At 40.2% G+C, this 17,744-nt stretch overlaps 1 protein-coding gene across 3 annotated transcripts in view; it reads right to left on the reverse strand.

Annotated features, from left to right (window-relative positions):
* The window catches only part of LOC139468221 (uncharacterized), a 134,393-nt gene that overhangs the window by 75,166 nt on the left and 41,483 nt on the right, over positions 1-17,744 (reverse strand). For all 3 annotated transcript variants that reach the window (XM_071250043.1, XM_071250041.1, XM_071250042.1), the window contains exons 6-24: positions 17,465-17,595; positions 16,033-16,230; positions 14,238-14,458; positions 13,441-13,749; positions 12,791-12,927; positions 12,296-12,429; positions 11,545-11,724; positions 10,862-11,100; positions 9,846-9,976; positions 8,220-8,326; positions 7,329-7,508; positions 5,262-5,497; positions 4,493-4,635; positions 3,453-3,580; positions 2,358-2,555; positions 1,867-2,093; positions 1,185-1,357; positions 558-694; positions 45-254 (exon numbers count right to left, since the gene is read on the reverse strand). In XM_071250043.1, the coding sequence (XP_071106144.1) occupies positions 45-254; positions 558-694; positions 1,185-1,357; positions 1,867-2,093; positions 2,358-2,555; positions 3,453-3,580; positions 4,493-4,635; positions 5,262-5,497; positions 7,329-7,508; positions 8,220-8,326; positions 9,846-9,976; positions 10,862-11,100; positions 11,545-11,724; positions 12,296-12,429; positions 12,791-12,927; positions 13,441-13,749; positions 14,238-14,458; positions 16,033-16,230; positions 17,465-17,595 (3,419 nt within the window). The remainder of the gene's footprint in view (positions 1-44; positions 255-557; positions 695-1,184; positions 1,358-1,866; positions 2,094-2,357; positions 2,556-3,452; positions 3,581-4,492; positions 4,636-5,261; positions 5,498-7,328; positions 7,509-8,219; positions 8,327-9,845; positions 9,977-10,861; positions 11,101-11,544; positions 11,725-12,295; positions 12,430-12,790; positions 12,928-13,440; positions 13,750-14,237; positions 14,459-16,032; positions 16,231-17,464; positions 17,596-17,744) is intronic.

A 17,744-nucleotide genomic window follows, 5' to 3' on the forward strand; every position in this document is an offset into this window, starting at 1 on the left:
TAAATGTAAGTTAAATGTAGGACCAGTAAAATCAAACTACTTACAGCATCTGCAAACTGAGCGAAGCCATCCCAGTTCTGCCTCAGTTCCATATACATGGCTGTGTAGTTGAGGTTGCCCGTAATAGAACACAGGACTGTCTGCAGAGTTGATGGGTCAGCACTGGACTTTGACGAGTCGAACACCGTTGTAAACACAGTCATATTCGAACACAACTGTCCCAAAAAGTCGGGCATGTTCAGGAACTTGTTAATCTGGAGAAGAGAAGGCAAGAAACGTCAGTGATGTTCACAGAATAGTAACAATTCCTTCTGGACAGCGGATACATTCACAGTGAAATTATCATAAATCGTCTTGAAGCAAGGGGTTCAGACAAACCGAACGTTTCACAGAACAGGACTTTCACCATGAAAGAATTGTTGTTTAATTTGTAACATTAAAATGATGTTGAGATAAACAAATGATCTCGAGCCCAAAGAAAAAAGCACCTGTCTTACAAAAGCAGTAACTGATATTAATTTCAAATAATTTTAGGTTTAGGCAGTAACAGTTTTCACCTTCTGTGGTTCGTTGAAGTAGGACACGAGTGAGTCCAACACGAGCTTGCTGAAGTCTGGTGCCAGTTCCGTCAGCCTGGAGGATGTCTTCAACTCATCAGAGCCCAGGTAGTCGTACACGTTCACTGTGCCATGTGCTGCAAATATTGAATGTGGTGTTCATATGGAATTTTGTTTCCCATCATCTCAAACATGAAGCAGTCATATTCCGAGGTCTTGAGTCTTACATACATAAGTTCATATATCTTCTTGCTAGGCCAGGCTTTAACTTATTTGCTTGTTGGACAAAGAAACTTCATGAGATATGTTTTTGTACATATATGCAAACAAAATGGTGTACAAAAAGCGAATTTCAATCAAACACAGCATTAAAACAAAATAAATTGGTTTGGTATAAACATTAGTATTTTGTAACTTTATCAGAAAAATGATTGCGTGAGTTCGATTTAACACCGCTTTGAAAAATATATCAGTTACATCACGGTGAGTGAGATTGATGTGGGAGGAAATTCCACTGTTATGCAGGTCTTAGACACATTTACAACTTTGGCGAAACCCACGAGTACGGGTATGGTGCTGACAAACCCAGAAACACAATCAAGCGACACTGACAACAGAAGCACTTACTTGAGAAGTACATGAGGATTTTATTTAAGAAGGCTAGGGTGTGGTGATTTATGTATAGTTGGCCATACAAGGAGTTGAGGATGAAGGCATCGGCGCTGCCATCTGTAGAGTTCACCATAGTCATGCCCAGCTTCTCCAGAGATATCTGGATCATTGTCACCAGATCTCCCAGTCTGCAAAAGAGTAGTGAGTGACATAAGCTGTATGCCACTTCAAGCAATATTCCAACGCTGTCAATACAGGGGACACCAAGAATAAGCTTTACAAGTACCACATGGGAAATTAAATATGTGTGACAAAACCCTTTCCATATTCATACAAAGTCGATTTATGATTCCAACTGTATTACCAGTATGTGTTTAAAGCTGCTTTCTACATTATTGCAGTTATATCACGGCGTGTCAGCTTAGTGTAGGAGGAAAGCCTGAAGTGATGCAGGTCTCAGACGTTTACCACTTCGGTGAAACCCACGAGCATGGGTATGGTGCTGACAAACCTAGAAACATAATCGGGGCGAATCGAGATTCGCACAGCAAATCGCGGCGCCTTAGACCACCAGGCCACCCGTGCCCCCTATATATGATCTAACTGATAACCAGTAGCAAAATTGTATAATATCTTATCATTACTTGATAAACAACCTATCTGATTCTAGTATAGAGTGAATGTTATTTCAACTGACCTCTGAATGTCAACATTCTGGAGAGATTTCATGGCAGCAACAAACTCGGTCCACTTCATGTCGATTGCAGAGACGTTGAAGGGAGCCATGTTAAACTGTGTGCTGCTGTTCATGACTAGTCCTTCAGTTATCCACTGTAGATACCGCTCTGTGTTGACCATAACCTCGGTCCAGTTGACCGTCACGTCTGGCAGGCTAGACAGGTCTGGGTTCGACAGGATAGCCACCTGGTGGATTAAAGCAACTTTGTAAGCGAACTGGAATGATCTGATATATTCTGATAAATGTGTTCATTGGGAATTCGAAAAATACAGAAAACTTGGAGAAAAAAGAGCTGAAAAAGATAATGAGAATCGTTCTCTGGAGATACTGGATGTTCCTGAAGAAAATGTGTTGCGCCTTGAAGTGAATTATATTTATATCCGATGTTGGTTCATAACTCAAGAGATACATCAAGGTTCCACAGGCTGCTTGTTCTGGAAACAACTCACCTGATTCGTATACTCCTGCATGTAGGGATCCTGCTGTAGAAGATCCATGCCAAAGGCTGTCCAGTTGAAGGAGCAGGTCTCTCGTTCAAATTCTATAAGGGAGCTGTTGCTGTCAATGTCCAGGAAATCGGTCAGCCAAGATGTTGAGCAGTCAGGACCAGCAAACCCAGCTTGGAGGTCAAAGATCTTTTTAACCAGCTGCAAACAAATTCCAGGAAATAATTTATATGAATAAATATGATAATATATAATGGGATATGCAAACATTCTGTGATGTCATTGCTAACTGTAATGATAATTCAATTAAACACTACGCAATTGTTTAAATACAGAGAACCCATTTAACACCATTGTCTTATTGTATCATTTTAAATAATGTACCTTTGTAGTCAAGGAAGATTCATATTGGCAAAATTAATCTTATTTTGGCACAATAGTCTAATTATGGCACTATGACCTAACTTTGGCATTTTCTGGTCCAATATTTGCACTTTGCTCTAATATCGCCATTGTGGTCCAATATCTTCAGTACGATCTACTTTTAAACATTATCTGGTCTAATATATGCAGCAGCATCTTACATCGTTTTTATTGTCTAAAACTGGCACTATGGTCTAATATTTGCACAGTGATCCAATATCGCCACTTTGGTCAAACATTGGCACTGTGATCTAATTTATAGCACTACCTGCCCTTATATTGGCTGTATGATCTTACATCGCCTCTATTGTCTACTGTTGCCACTATGGTTTAATAACTTTACATACATTTGATAACTTCACATATATTGATAACTTCACATATATTTGATAACTTCACATATATATTTGATAACTTTACATATATTTGATAACTTCACATACTATTTGAAAACTTCACATATATTTGATAACTTTTCAAATATTGATAACTTCACATATATTTGATAACTTTACATCAATTTGATAACTTTACATATATTTGATAACTTTTCAAATATTGATAACTTCACATATATTTGATAACTTTTCATATATTTGATAACTTTACATTGATAATTTTACATATATTTCATAACTTTACATATATTTGATATACACTACAAAGCTGTCCTACCTTCTCTGGATTTAGGATTGTATTTTTGAGGGCCTCGATGAAGTCTGGAGTCACCGATGCCATCTTCCTTGCATAAGCCTGGAACTCAGCTGGGAACGTCCTCAACAGGTCTGAGTAGCTGCTGCCCTCTGTACAGACACACGCGAGTTCAGCTTTATCACAGCATGTCATTTTTATGTGGGAGGGCAGTCAAACGTTTGTTTGTTTGTTGTTTTACATTAACATCAACTATATTCCGGCAGTGACGTCACTCCATAAATCATCATCAGCGAGTAGTCATAACTATGACAAACCAGTGACTGATATTTCCAACAACATCCCATGCCATCATACCATCAACCAAGTCACCTGATCCCTGTAGTGAATCTTACAACAGGCATAGGTGTTACTGGAACTTGTTCTAACCCTGGATTCACCACAGGGAAAGGTCAAAAGTGATTAATATCATATATGTATCCTATTTAGTCGGCTGGTTTAACACTGCGTTCAGGAGGTTTTCAGTTGAAAATTCAGTGTGTCAGCTTAATGCAGAAAGAATGCCCAAAGGAATGCAGGTTGCAGATGTGAATTGTGTGGTGCAAACATAATAAGGATAATAATTGGGATAATCTTTGATATGAAGCCATGATCAGCGGATCCTGACATGTTACAGGGACAAGACTCAGCAGGGAATAGAAGCCATAGATCCACTCTTCCCATTACCCAGAGTAATCGAAAAACAGACAGACACATTTACAGACATGGGACTGTAAACAGACTATACTGAATGGCTTGGGATTCTTAATTTGTCAGTTTTGTCATCAGAAACTATTTGGGGACATCAACCAGTGAACATTAGTACAGTGATGACAGACAAGATCAGGTGGATTCTGGGGTTCATACCCAAGATCAACACTATGGTTTAGAGGTAGTATCTGCCCTCTCGAGGATAATTTATTTCTCAGTTCCCAGGCAAAGGATTCTTTTACTGTCCCGTATATGTTAACAAAAGCAAGATCTTGAGACCAAACAAAATACGATTTGATCTGCTAGTTACTCACCAGTAATATTTGTGTAGTAGTGATTTACGAGTTTAAGGAACGCGTTGTATGCCAGGACGCTGTGCTCCATAATCTTCCAGTCATTGCTGTTCTGCATGGAGGATTCAAGTTGGTGTATCACAGCCAGGGAAATGTCCATAAGGCTGAAACACAACACACACCATAGAGTCCACAGAAGACTTGGGTAGACTTCAATATACAGGTGTACACACACCATAGAGTCTTCAGTAGACTTGGGTAGACTTCAATATACAGGTATACACACACCATAGAGTCGACAGTAGACTTGGGTAGACTTCAATATACAGGTATACAGACACCATACAGTCTGCAGTAGACTCTGGTAATGGGTGTTCTCATATCGGCCTTGATGTAGGTCCCCATGGATCTTTAGGTGTTATAATTCAAACATAATACTAACAACAACATGCCAAGAACATCACACCAACATACCAACAACAATGATACCAACAACATTGCACCCGTAACACCACATCAACAACAAGCCAGGAACATCACACCAAAATATGCAAGAGCATCATACCAACATACCAACATACCAACAACATCATGCCAACAGCATTACAACAATAACACCTCACCATCAACATCATGCCAACAGCATTACACCAATAACACCTCACCAACAACATCTTGCCAACAGTATTACACCAATAACACCTCACCAACAACATCTTGCCAACAGCATTACACCAGTAACACCTCACCAACAACATCATGCCAACAACATCGAGTACAGAAGCTTTACCTTGCCATATCCTTATATGTAAATCCCTCCATGATGTCACCCATCACTGCAAAGGTTTTGTCCATCCGTGTGAAGTTAGCAACTGTCATTAGGCTCACTGGACCCTCCACAAGCGCAAGCAGATTCCCTTGCTGACTCAGCATGGTCACAGTTCTTTCTGTGTAGTCCATGATCTCTGACCAGTCCTTCTGTAGGTCATAGCTGCGGCCAGGCTGTGGTTGAGTTGCATCGATTATCTGTGACGAATTACAAAGTGTACATCATCATAAACAGTGTACGGTTGTTTCTCATCCTCATGCATTTAGTACATAGTTAGTGAATGAGGGAGTTGATGTAACATTTTTTGGGGGCGAGTACTGGTACCAGAATCCCCACAACAAACCAAGAATGGGATACAGGGAACCTACTGTGTGCCAGAATCCCCACAACAAACCAAGCATGGGATACAGGGAACCTACTGTGTACCAGAATCCCCACAACAAACCAAGCATGGGATACAGTGAACTTAGTGTGTGCCAGAATCCCCACAACAAACCAAGAATGAGATACAGGGAACCTACTGTGTGCCAGAATCCCCACAACAAACCAAGCATGGGATACAGTGAACTTAGTGTGTGCCAGAATCCCCACAACAAACCAAGCATGGGATACAGGGAACCTACTGTGTACCAGAATCCCCACAACAAACCAAGCATGGGATACAGGGAACCTACTGTGTACCAGAATCCCCACAACAAACCAAGCATGGGATACAGGGAACTACTGTGTACCAGAATCCCCACAACAAACCAAGCATGGGATACAGGGAACCTATTGTTTACCAGAATGCCCACAACAAACCAAGCATGGGATACAGGGAACCTACTGTGTACCAGAATCCCCACAACAAACCAAGCATGGGATACAGGGAACCTACTGTGTACCAGAATCCCCACAACAAACCAAGAATGGGATACAGGGAACCTACTGTGTACCAGAATCCCCACAACAAACCAAGCATGGGATACAGGGAACCTACTGTGTACCAGAATCCCCACAACAAACCAAGAATGGGATACAGGGAACCTACTGTGTACCAGAATCCCCACAACAAACCAAGCATGGGATACAGGGAACCTACTGTGTACCAGAATCCCCACAACAAACCAAGCATGGGATACAGGGAACTACTGTGTACCAGAATCCCCACAACAAACCAAGCATGGGATACAGGGAACCTATTGTTTACCAGAATGCCCACAACAAACCAAGCATGGGATACAGGGAACCTACTGTGTACCAGAATCCCCACAACAAACCAAGCATGGGATACAGGGAACTACTGTGTACCAGAATCCCCACAACAAACCAAGCATGGGATACAGGGAACCTATTGTTTACCAGAATGCCCACAACAAACCAAGCATGGGATACAGGGAACTACTGTGTACCAGAATCCCCACAACAAACCAAGCATGGGATACAGGGAACCTATTGTTTACCAGAATGCCCACAACAAACCAAGCATGGGATACAGGGAACCTACTGTGTACCAGAATCCCCACAACAAACCAAGCATGGGATACAGGGAACTACTGTGTACCAGAATCCCCACAACAAACCAAGCATGGGATACAGGGAACCTATTGTTTACCAGAATGCCCACAACAAACCAAGCATGGGATACAGGGAACTACTGTGTACCAGAATCCCCACAACAAACCAAGCATGGGATACAGGGAACCTATTGTTTACCAGAATGCCCACAACAAACCAAGCATGGGATACAGGGAACCTACTGTGTACCAGAATCCCCACAACAAACCAAGAATGGGATACAGGGAACCTACTGTGTACCAGAATCCCCACAACAAACCAAGCATGGGATACAGGGAGCCTACTGTGTACCAGAATCCCCACAACAAACCAAGCATGGGATACAGGGAACCTACTGTGTACCAGAATCCCCACAACAAACCAAGCATGGGATACAGGGAACCTACTGTGTACCAAGCATAGGGTACTGGGCCCTGCTTTGTACCAGAATTCCCAGGAAGAACGTGCAAGAAACGATATATTCTTATGTACCTGCTCGACCAGAGTGTTCATAGTAGATGTCATGTTCATGGCTTGGTTGTACATCTCTGGGAGTCCATAACAGACGGCGTTGGACATGTCGGTGTGGGGGACGTATGCCGGTAGTGGCATCTGCTGAACCCAGGAACACATTGCTGCCATTGGATCCGTAATAGACACGATTTGAACAATCTGAAATCAATATCAAATAACATGTGATCACATGAAGAGATGTCCAACCTGATACAATGTTTGCTGAATGTTTGCTCTATAATTTACTTATTAATATAGGATGCAGTTCTCAAACAGGACAAAGCCTTACACATGCTTATGACATACAGTGAAGTCATAACACACAAGACTTCAACTTTCAAATGTTGTAAGCAAAAAATACTTTTGCCTAAGGTTTAATCAAAATAACACTGTTCACTATACAGACACAAAATGTTTCCTTTAAAAACATATAATTATTGGGCCGCTTCTTTCAAACATTTGAAGCTGTGACCAAATCTAATCCTGTCTCTGACAGGAATCTTTTTGTTTTGTTTGTTGTTTAACGCCGCACTCAGCAATATTCTAGCTATATGACGGCGGTCTGTAAATGATCCAGTCGGGACCAGACAATCTAGTGATTGACATCATGAGCATCGATCCACGCAACTGGGATACGATGGCATCCACCAAGTCAGCGTGACTGACCATCCAATCCTGTTAGACGCCTCTTACGACAAGCATAGTCGCTTTTTACGGCATGCATGGGTCGCTGAAGACCTATTGTTCCCCAAATTTTCAGGGGTCGAGCTTACAGGAAGAAAGCAATGGTGAATGAAGTTTTAGCCTTCATAATCAGAATGAACGATACAAGGTGGAATGTGAATACAAACAGCTTGACCAAGGACTGACCTGTGAAGGGTTCTTGGCCATGGTGGACATCGCCTGTAGAAGTTCTGGTGCATACGTGGTCACCATCTGCACCATACGACCTAACGTGGAGGTGGGCGAGTAGATGTCTTGGAACAAATAACATAGAAATAAAATATTGAAGAAAGAAGTTCTTTCTTCTTTTCAAGAAGAGTAAAGTGTATGTTACACAAAATAACTGTCTCATATATTTACATTAATCCACTTGGAACCATATAGGAATAAGTGAAGGAACCACAAAGGAATAAGTGAAGGAACCATATAGGAATAAGTGAAGGAACCATATAGGAATAAGTGAAGGAACCACAAAGGAATAAGTGAAGGAACCACAAAGGAATAAGTGAAGGAACCACAAAGGAATAAGTGAAGGAACCATATAGGAATAAGTGAAGGAACCACAAAGGAATAAGTGAAGGAACCATATAGGAATAAGTGAAGGAACCATATAGGAATAAGTGAAGGAACCATATAGGAATAAGTGAAGGAACCATATAGGAATAAGTGAAGGAACCATATAGGAATAAGTGAAGGAACCACAAAGGAATAAGTGAAGGAACCACAAAGGAATAAGTGAAGGAACCACAAAGGAATAAGTGAAGGAACCACAAAGGAATAAGTGAAGGAACCATATAGGAATAAGTGAAGGAACCATATAGGAATAAGTGAAGGAACCACAAAGGAATAAGTGAAGGAACCACAAAGGAATAAGTGAAGGAACCACAAAGGAATAAGTGAAGGAACCACAAAGGAATAAGTGAAGGAACCATATAGGAATAAGTGAAGGAACCACAAAGGAATAAGTGAAGGAACCACAAAGGAATAAGTGAAGGAACCATATAGGAATAAGTGAAGGAACCACAAAGGAATAAGTGAAGGAACCACAAAGGAATAAGTGAAGGAACCACATAGGAATAAGTGAAGGAACCATATAGGAATAAGTGAAGGAACCATATAGGAATAAGTGAAGGAACCACAAAGGAATAAGTGAAGGAACCACAAAGGAATAAGTGAAGGAACCATATAGGAATAAGTGAAGGAACCACATAGGAATAAGTGAAGGAACCACAAAGGAATAAGTGAAGGAACCATATAGGAATAAGTGAAGGAACCACAAAGGAATAAGTGAAGGAACCACAAAGGAATAAGTGAAGGAACCATATAGGAATAAGTGAAGGAACCACAAAGGAATAAGTGAAGGAACCACAAAGGAATAAGTGAAGGAACCATATAGGAATAAGTGAAGGAACCATATAGGAATAAGTGAAGGAACCACAAAGGAATAAGTGAAGGAACCATATAGGAATAAGTGAAGGAACCATATAGGAATAAGTGAAGAAAGTAGAAAAATACATTTTATGCTTAGAATAACTTGAAATATTCATGGACAATTTAATCATTATCCAACCTCTATGCAAATGATGAAATCAGGTATATACATTGCAACTTTTCGTTGTATTTACATATACATAGTAAGTTGTTTAATGCCACATTTCTGAATATTTCAGAGGCCTGTAAATAATCGATTCATGACCAAATAATATTACATTTACAATTGCATCCAAATATAAAATTATCAGGAAATCTTTGAAACAGAATTAAAATTCTTACCCAATAGCATCTGCATGTACTTGTAAAAATTCTTGATGACAGAATCTGCCATGTGTACATACTGGCCGATCATAGGACCAACGTTTCCATTATCCATGGCAGTACCAAAACCTCGGAACATCGCCAGAAACCTAGAGTAGTTACATACTATTAGATTTGTAACAAATACTTAATAGGTGAGTAAGGTAGTTGTTCTTTTAGTCACATTTAGCAATATCACAGTATTATCATGATAGGGACGACCAACAGACTCACATTAAACCTATCTGAGAATAGAACACTGGTCTTTGGCATGATAAGCAGCAAAGGTTTCAACCAATAAACTACCCCATCACTCGTATCCTTAATAAGTACCATACACTACAAGGCATAATCATCCTTTCTGTAACAATATATCTGAATCTTGGATAGGAATATCCGATGTTAATGAAGCAACTAGATGTTAATAAGAATTCATACAATGACAATTAACCCTCAACAAAGTCATCTCAAAATATTAATGACCATGAGAAAAAAAGCTTAATAAGTAAGGCCTCAAATTCTGTGTTTAAATAGTTATGAAAAGTCAATGACTTATTTAAGACTCTACTTTCATTGGAATCAACATTGTGAGTGAGTTATAAGGGAGATAGATGTCTACCCATGGTCAGTACTATCAACCCCTGATATCATGAAGCTGTCTATTACACCTTTAGACAACTAAGACTTTCTTGACCCCTATTTCAATAAGGTACAAATGAAAAAGGCATCGAGCAGAGGCATGATTATATGTCCGCCACATGTGACACAGGTATTGGACATTTACTACTTTGGTTAAACCCATGACCACGGATATGGTCCTTACAGGGCAAAGATTGTAAAGGGACGAAATTTTTAGTGAATGTATCAGCAGGTCCTGGTATGACAAAGGGAAGCAACTATGCATTGTAATTATGCCACGTTAGACCACTGGGTCACCATGCCCTCAAGAGTCTATTATATCCTGAATTGACTGTATACTGAGACGTAGGACTTACGCTGATGCTACATAATTCTGGTTCATCTGATCTAGAACCGGTTCCCATTGTCTTTCGGAAAGATCAATGTTTGGTAGACGGATTGTTGTGAAAACGTTCCGCCAGGTGGCATTAGTTATGTCAACAAAGTTCATGACAGCTGTTGCCATATCCTGGGCTCTCAGGAACACCATGGTCAGGTTTGCTGGGGGGATCTCGCCATTCATCAAGTTCCTGATCTTCATCACTGTATCATCCATCTGCAATTTAGGAGAAGGAACAGTCAGCTTCAACTCACAGCATGAGCAAAACACCAGAATCAGACTCCAATGACTACAAGCAATACAATATACACACCTGGTAAATATGAGCACACAAAAGAGAAGTAGAATTTCAAAAAATTTGCTTAACCTGTTTGATTTCTCATTTTATAGATTTCCTCTACCGTATGTGAAAGGATAAAAGATAAAAATCTAAAAGATAAAATTGACATATAAAATTAAATGTTTCGGGGTTAATTTGAGGTTAAGGTCCGTAAAACTACAACCTAAAAAGAGTATTGTAAAAAGTACATTGTTTAATCTTTTTGTTACCTGTTAACAATTTTCAATAAATCAAGACAATATGTAATCCTTGAATACATGTCTGTCATCATTTCTTTTCGGGTTTTAATCGTGCAGAATAGAACCATGCACTAGACTTACAATTCTCTCAATGTCTTGTGCTCTTAGTGACACAAACAGGTTGTTGACAGACGCTGAGATGTTGGCGGTGCACATAACTGCTCTCAAGTCTGCCACTACAGTAACATCAGTGGTTTGGGCCACATCATCCATGATGCCGTTGCAGAAGGCTTGGTAGGAGAAGGGGTACTCAAACAGTCGCTGTTCATAAAATGGAACATCACCAATTCATAAACAGTAATCAATGTAATTGCTGCAACAAGCATTTAATCGAAGGGGGTCAAATTGGAGCACTTCACAAAGAAATCACATCCACTGAAAGCTTTAGTTACTATTTTTCTTGTTTGGTTAGTTATCTTTGAACTACGACTATAGATGTGTTTTTCAAAGGCCAACTTCATGATGATACAATAGGGTCTTTCTTTATTCAAGAACAATTTTTACTATCACTTTGAGATCCTTGAACTCTTAGTTTGTTAACCAATGACATATGTTACTTGCACTTAACCTAGGAGAACAAAATCTATGTCAAATCATGTTAAATATATAAATTTCCATATCATGTATCTCATTCAAATCATTCAATCTAATTCAAGTCGGATCTTTTACTTTGATATGATATCTCTCTATGGTATCAGCGTACAGTGTTCATTGACTGATTGAAAGTCAAGGCAAATCCAAGCTCAACCTGAATAGCGGTATTTTTGGCACACATTTTGACCAGGATTATTGCCTGATAGATAGCATCACGCGTCTATGTGTCTACACGTACCGCCAATGCCTTAGAGTCAGTGAATGCTGACAAAACAGCCATAGTGATGTTGGGCCCTTTGTTGAAGAGTGTGGTCAGTGCTGATTGTGCTGGGCCAATCTTGTTTACCATGTCAGACACAACTGTCTCCAAATCTGTGAAAAAGATGATCAAATAATGATAAAGTAAACTGTTATAGTACCGATAAGAATATACATGGAGACCGGTCTTCACTCATTTTGTAAACACTTGGATTTCGTTTCAATAACTTTTATATGGGCTACAATACGATGACACACAATCAGCCAGGTCCATATTGTGACCACCCAATACACTTTTGAGTCGCACCTTACAAGAAGTATGAGCACCTATTCTGCACTTGAATCCAACTGGGATAGGCTGAAATTGAGTTACGATTTGATTAAATATGCTTCAACTCTGAGCAGATCTTAAGGGCCCTTTTCATTTCATGACAGTAGAACATATTATTGTTAAATGCATACACATCAAACCTACCCTTTGTCTCCTGAATCATGATGGTACTAATGTCTAGCATCCGGTTAATCACCATGACAACAGGAGCTGTTACATTCCAAATAAATGGTTGACTTTGAAGTGTGGTCTGCAGTTGCTGGAGGTTTTGTTCAGTTGCTCTGTTATAATAATAATAATAAAAATAATAATAATAATGATAATAATAATAATTGTTTTGACAATGATGTTTCAAAGACAACTTACAATTACTTTTTTGCCAAACAATCAAACCATGACCTTGTGAACTGCATATACGAGAAAAACGAAGCATTTTTAAACCAGTTCAATTGACCAAAATGATTAAGAAACTGATGTCTCTAAATTTTTGATCCCATATTTAAGCAAGGCTTTGGAATAATACTTCCAAACATGACGTTAGGAGTCGCTGCTTTATCATTAGACTCCCCTGTTGTGCCATAAGATACAGACTGGCCACACAGTTCAATTAAAGACACACGCCTAATCTTTTAAACTGGGAATTCAATACTAAAACACTGAATACAATTTTGTAGCTGAGTCAATCTCTCCACTGGTCTTTCATCATAAAAAAATACATATCTGAGAATAAGATCATTAATTATTTTTTGTCAGGGTGAAAAGGATCAAATCACAAAAAAATCAACACTACTCACTTGGTATTGATAGCACCATTGACTATCTGGTCGTAGATATTTAACCAATCCACCTGCGCCACTGCCCCAAGGAGCAGCTTCAAATCTAGTTGCATAGCTCCAGCCAACTGCTGCACATACTCTAGCATCTTCTGTGCGGAGCCAAAGAGTCGATTCATTGTGTCAGCGGCGGAACCATTGGTTTTCTGCTGTACGAGGTCAGACAAGTCTGCCGCCACCAGCACTGTATACTTCACAGCGTACCAGATGGTGTCGTTAGGTTTCAAGGTCTCCACCACAGGGTCCAGAATACCCACCAGTCTTACAAACCTACAAGAAACAACAAGATACAACATACTGTCTTCTAACAGATTCAGGGGAGCGGTGTCCAGGCGCTGTGATCCCCTTTCTATAGAAGGCCCCACATGTCTATGGAAGATCCAGTATGTGTAAACGGATGAATTACAAAATTTGTGACCGCTTACCGCTCCCCTATCTTCCCACCTCCCCAGAACTCCTTCACAGTCGGAGGACGATACTATTGAAGTCTTGGTGTCTATAATTATCACCAACATAAAGGATTGGTTAGGTTGGTTCATTTAGGAGATAGACGTACAATGCAGAGCTTTATTACCCTAAAATTGGAAGAAATGCAATAATATCAGGAAAGGACTTCATCATCTGACACAAGAGCACACTTTGTTTCCACAACAAGTAGGGAAAACAGATATACTTCATGAAAACCTTACAATTTCAAATTTATTTTCATATTGACGAAAGAAATGATAACATTGTTTAATATCTACATGTATACTTACGGTGTCATGTCAAAGTATCCCATCTGTTTTATTTTATCTATCATCTCCGGCAGTTTACGGATAAGGTCTGGCAGCTGTCTGAGACTGGACATGGATGCGAGAGCTGCCTGAAGAGAAGGAGACTTCATCGCCAGGTCAACCATGTCTGCAATGTCCCCGAAGGCTTGAGCAGATGTGTAGGGCATTCCAAGACGCTTCTTAAGCTTTTCGAACTTCCCCATCTAAAGGAGAAAGGACAATTTGTCATTTGTTTTATCCGTAATAACGTATTACTTGTATTCACCAGGAAAAAGCAAAAGAATTTTAAACATTCATGAGGGGAATCTACTCATTCATCATTTAAAGCAACAAACATCACACAAACCAATACACTCAAATATCCCACAATCGATGTACATATCCAGCTATCTATCACTTATCTATCAACTAATTCATCCAAATCACGCACAAATCATTCACGTATCAACTAACTGATCCATCCATTCCAAAACTTAGCAAATTTATAGCTTCTGGTTCGTCAGTCAAAGGTTTCAGACCACAATAACCACATGAGTAAAACAGGTTATTTTACATTTCCATGACCACGGAAGCTGTCATTTTATTGAAAAGAACTTCTCTCTCAATCAATATCAGTAGGTATTGTGAAATAAGGATATGTACAATGATATGTATGCTGGGTTGATCATTTCAAGCCCCAGGCTGCGCTTTAGTGGGCGCTTCAAACTTAGCAACGAGATGTCTGCAGTCAGTATACATGTAGCCCTACACAGTGTGTTGTGTTTGTTGTGTTTGTTGTTGAAAGACGCACTCAACAATATCCCAACTATATGAAGGATGCCTGGACCAGACGACCCAGTGATTGATATTGTGAACAACGCTCCACGCCATCAACAAACTCACCGCCCCATACGACCAACAGAAGTTGATGCGGACCAATTCTAACTGGGAATTCCCATTGGGTAGCTCTACACTGAAAACTCATTATGTTTAGCTCCCAAGTTACTAACCGACCCATCACTTATACTTACATCTGACAACCTACTCATCTACACATCCATCAGTCAACTCATTTATTGAGCCGTCTATTACTCATGCCCCCGTGTAACCATCAAGGATCACATTAACAGCGACAAAAGTCAAGAACTTCTCACAATGGTACTCAAGTCTATATCACTTATTCTAGTACCAAAGTTTTACAACTGTCACATCAACCATTCTTCCTCTTTGTTCCATAATGGTGGCATGGTGGACCAGTCATGCAAGGTGCTGAAGATAGCTGTGTGGAGTTGGGACCTTTAGGCGTGCCTGAAATCTATGTGCATGGGTTGGAATCCCAGATTCAACCTGATTATAATTCCAGGTTTGTCAGTTCCATACCTGTGCAAGTAGTAGGAGCTGCATCACTTCGGGCTTTACTCACCAAAGTAAGCTGACACACTGTCATTAAACCCAAGTCACTCACTCATTCAATTTTATCATCTACCTCATACAAATCAGCGACATACCATACCATGTATCACCTTCAAGCTGTGAAAGTGTGAAAGGTGTCATACATCACACTACAGAGTTGTTTCCCTTAACCATGCCAGGATCCACTGGTTTTTGGTTCCAATCAAAACTTAGTCCCATTAATGATCTTTGCTTATACTCGCACTCATGGGTTTCGAGCAGGCAGAACACTTACTGAGATCAACGTACACGTCCTTACATCAACCATTTCATCGCTTGTCAACCAAATGTCAATCCTAATACCCATACATCAACCATTCATTAACCTGAAAACAATGACACTTACAACCCTGACAAGCTCTGCTATGTCAAACTGGGACTGGAGGAACCTGCTGATCTCGGAGATCCTGTCGGCGCTGATGCTGCAGAGGCTGGCGGAGATGTTGCGGACATCGACATCGGGTTTGAACAATAGGAACTGGCTCAGTCGGGCAGGATTACAAGCAACACCGCGGAAGTCAGGATAACCAATGATGTCGAATATCTGCACAAGAATCAGGGTTTTAATCAACTTCAGATGGAAACAATGTCAGTTACAAGATATATATATATAGATATATATATATATATATATATCGACAAATAATGCAAAGCTTAGGCACAAAAACTATACCTCCATGCCATGTTTGTTGTTAAGTTCATTTATTCATGATTTGTACCTTGTTGATCATGATTAACAAACACAATTCTGTGTATGTCTGTGTGTCTGTGTCTGTGTGTGTGTGTGTGTGTGTGTGTGTGTGTGTGTGTGTGTGTGTGTGTGTGTGTGTGTGTGTTACCATAATTACCATAATTTCCTGACCATTTGGATCAACTGTGAAGTGTGGTTTTTTTAAATTACTGAATACGTTAACAGCCTTGGCGAGAAGAAAAAGAGACAATATCGTATTTCTAACTCACTGCACGTATTAATGGGTCTGTGAACCAAGTGCAGTCGACTCTAGGTACATAGAAACCGGATAACTAGAATATACAAATGAGTAGATACTTGTGTTGGATCCAAACTACATCCTTCTTCATCTATCCCCATCCGTAACTGGATACCTAGAATCGTGTAATTAGGAAACCTTGAATGACGGTTCCCTGGGTTCACAGGTAAACTGATCCTTGAACTAGGAAGGAACTGGTAGGGCAAATGTTCTGATGGGGCATGTCAGACCACTGCAACTGATTCAATAAGTTATTGAACGGTTTAAGGTGAGGTGAAATGGGGTTTAACGTCGCGTCCAAGATTATTGCACTTATAAAGCGACGTGCATGCACGTGTATGTATGTGTGTGGCTGCTTGTACTAGTCCGGACTGATGCCGATTTATAGTGATAGCTAACTGAGATACCATGCCGCAGTTTAACATGAATACCCCACTCAGACACAGTATACTGACTCCGAGCCCCATCAGACACAGTATACTGACTCCGAGCCGACCAGTCCTTGTTTTAGCCCCTTAATGCCAAGCGCCAGACAGGGTAACAACAAGTACCATCTTTTAACGTCTTTTGGTATGACGCGGTCCGGGATCGAACCCCGGACCTTCCGCTCTCCGGGCGGACGCTCAACCTTTAGACCATAGAGGCGGTCCGAACGGTTTAAGAACATGTACAATTAGTATGGATGTATTCTGGGTGTTGTAATGTCACTTCATGAAGCATAAGTGATAAAAAAGTTGGAAACATCCTTGTCGGGTGAGTGTGAGTGCAAACTGGATACCAGACACCTACCATAGTGATGTTGACAGTAGAATCCAACAAGGCATCCGCCTGTTCCTCGTTCATCACTTTATAGTTTGCCACTAGGACCTGTTTCACGTAATTTGGATCTTGGAAGAAACTCCGGACTGTTAGCATAGAATCTGGAAGGGTAAATTCGTCAGCTATACTTTTAGTTGGGCCAGATTTACCCACATAAATGTGTCATCCATGGCTGTACACATGACAGACTATGTTTTTCATTACCCTCCCCAAAGAATCCAAATTTGTCAACGTGGTATGTTTTGAAATC

This window comes from Haliotis cracherodii, unplaced genomic scaffold (genome assembly GCF_022045235.1).
Source record: "Haliotis cracherodii isolate W230 unplaced genomic scaffold, xgHalCrac1.p SCAF_2, whole genome shotgun sequence".
Taxonomy (NCBI): domain Eukaryota; kingdom Metazoa; phylum Mollusca; class Gastropoda; order Lepetellida; family Haliotidae; genus Haliotis; species Haliotis cracherodii.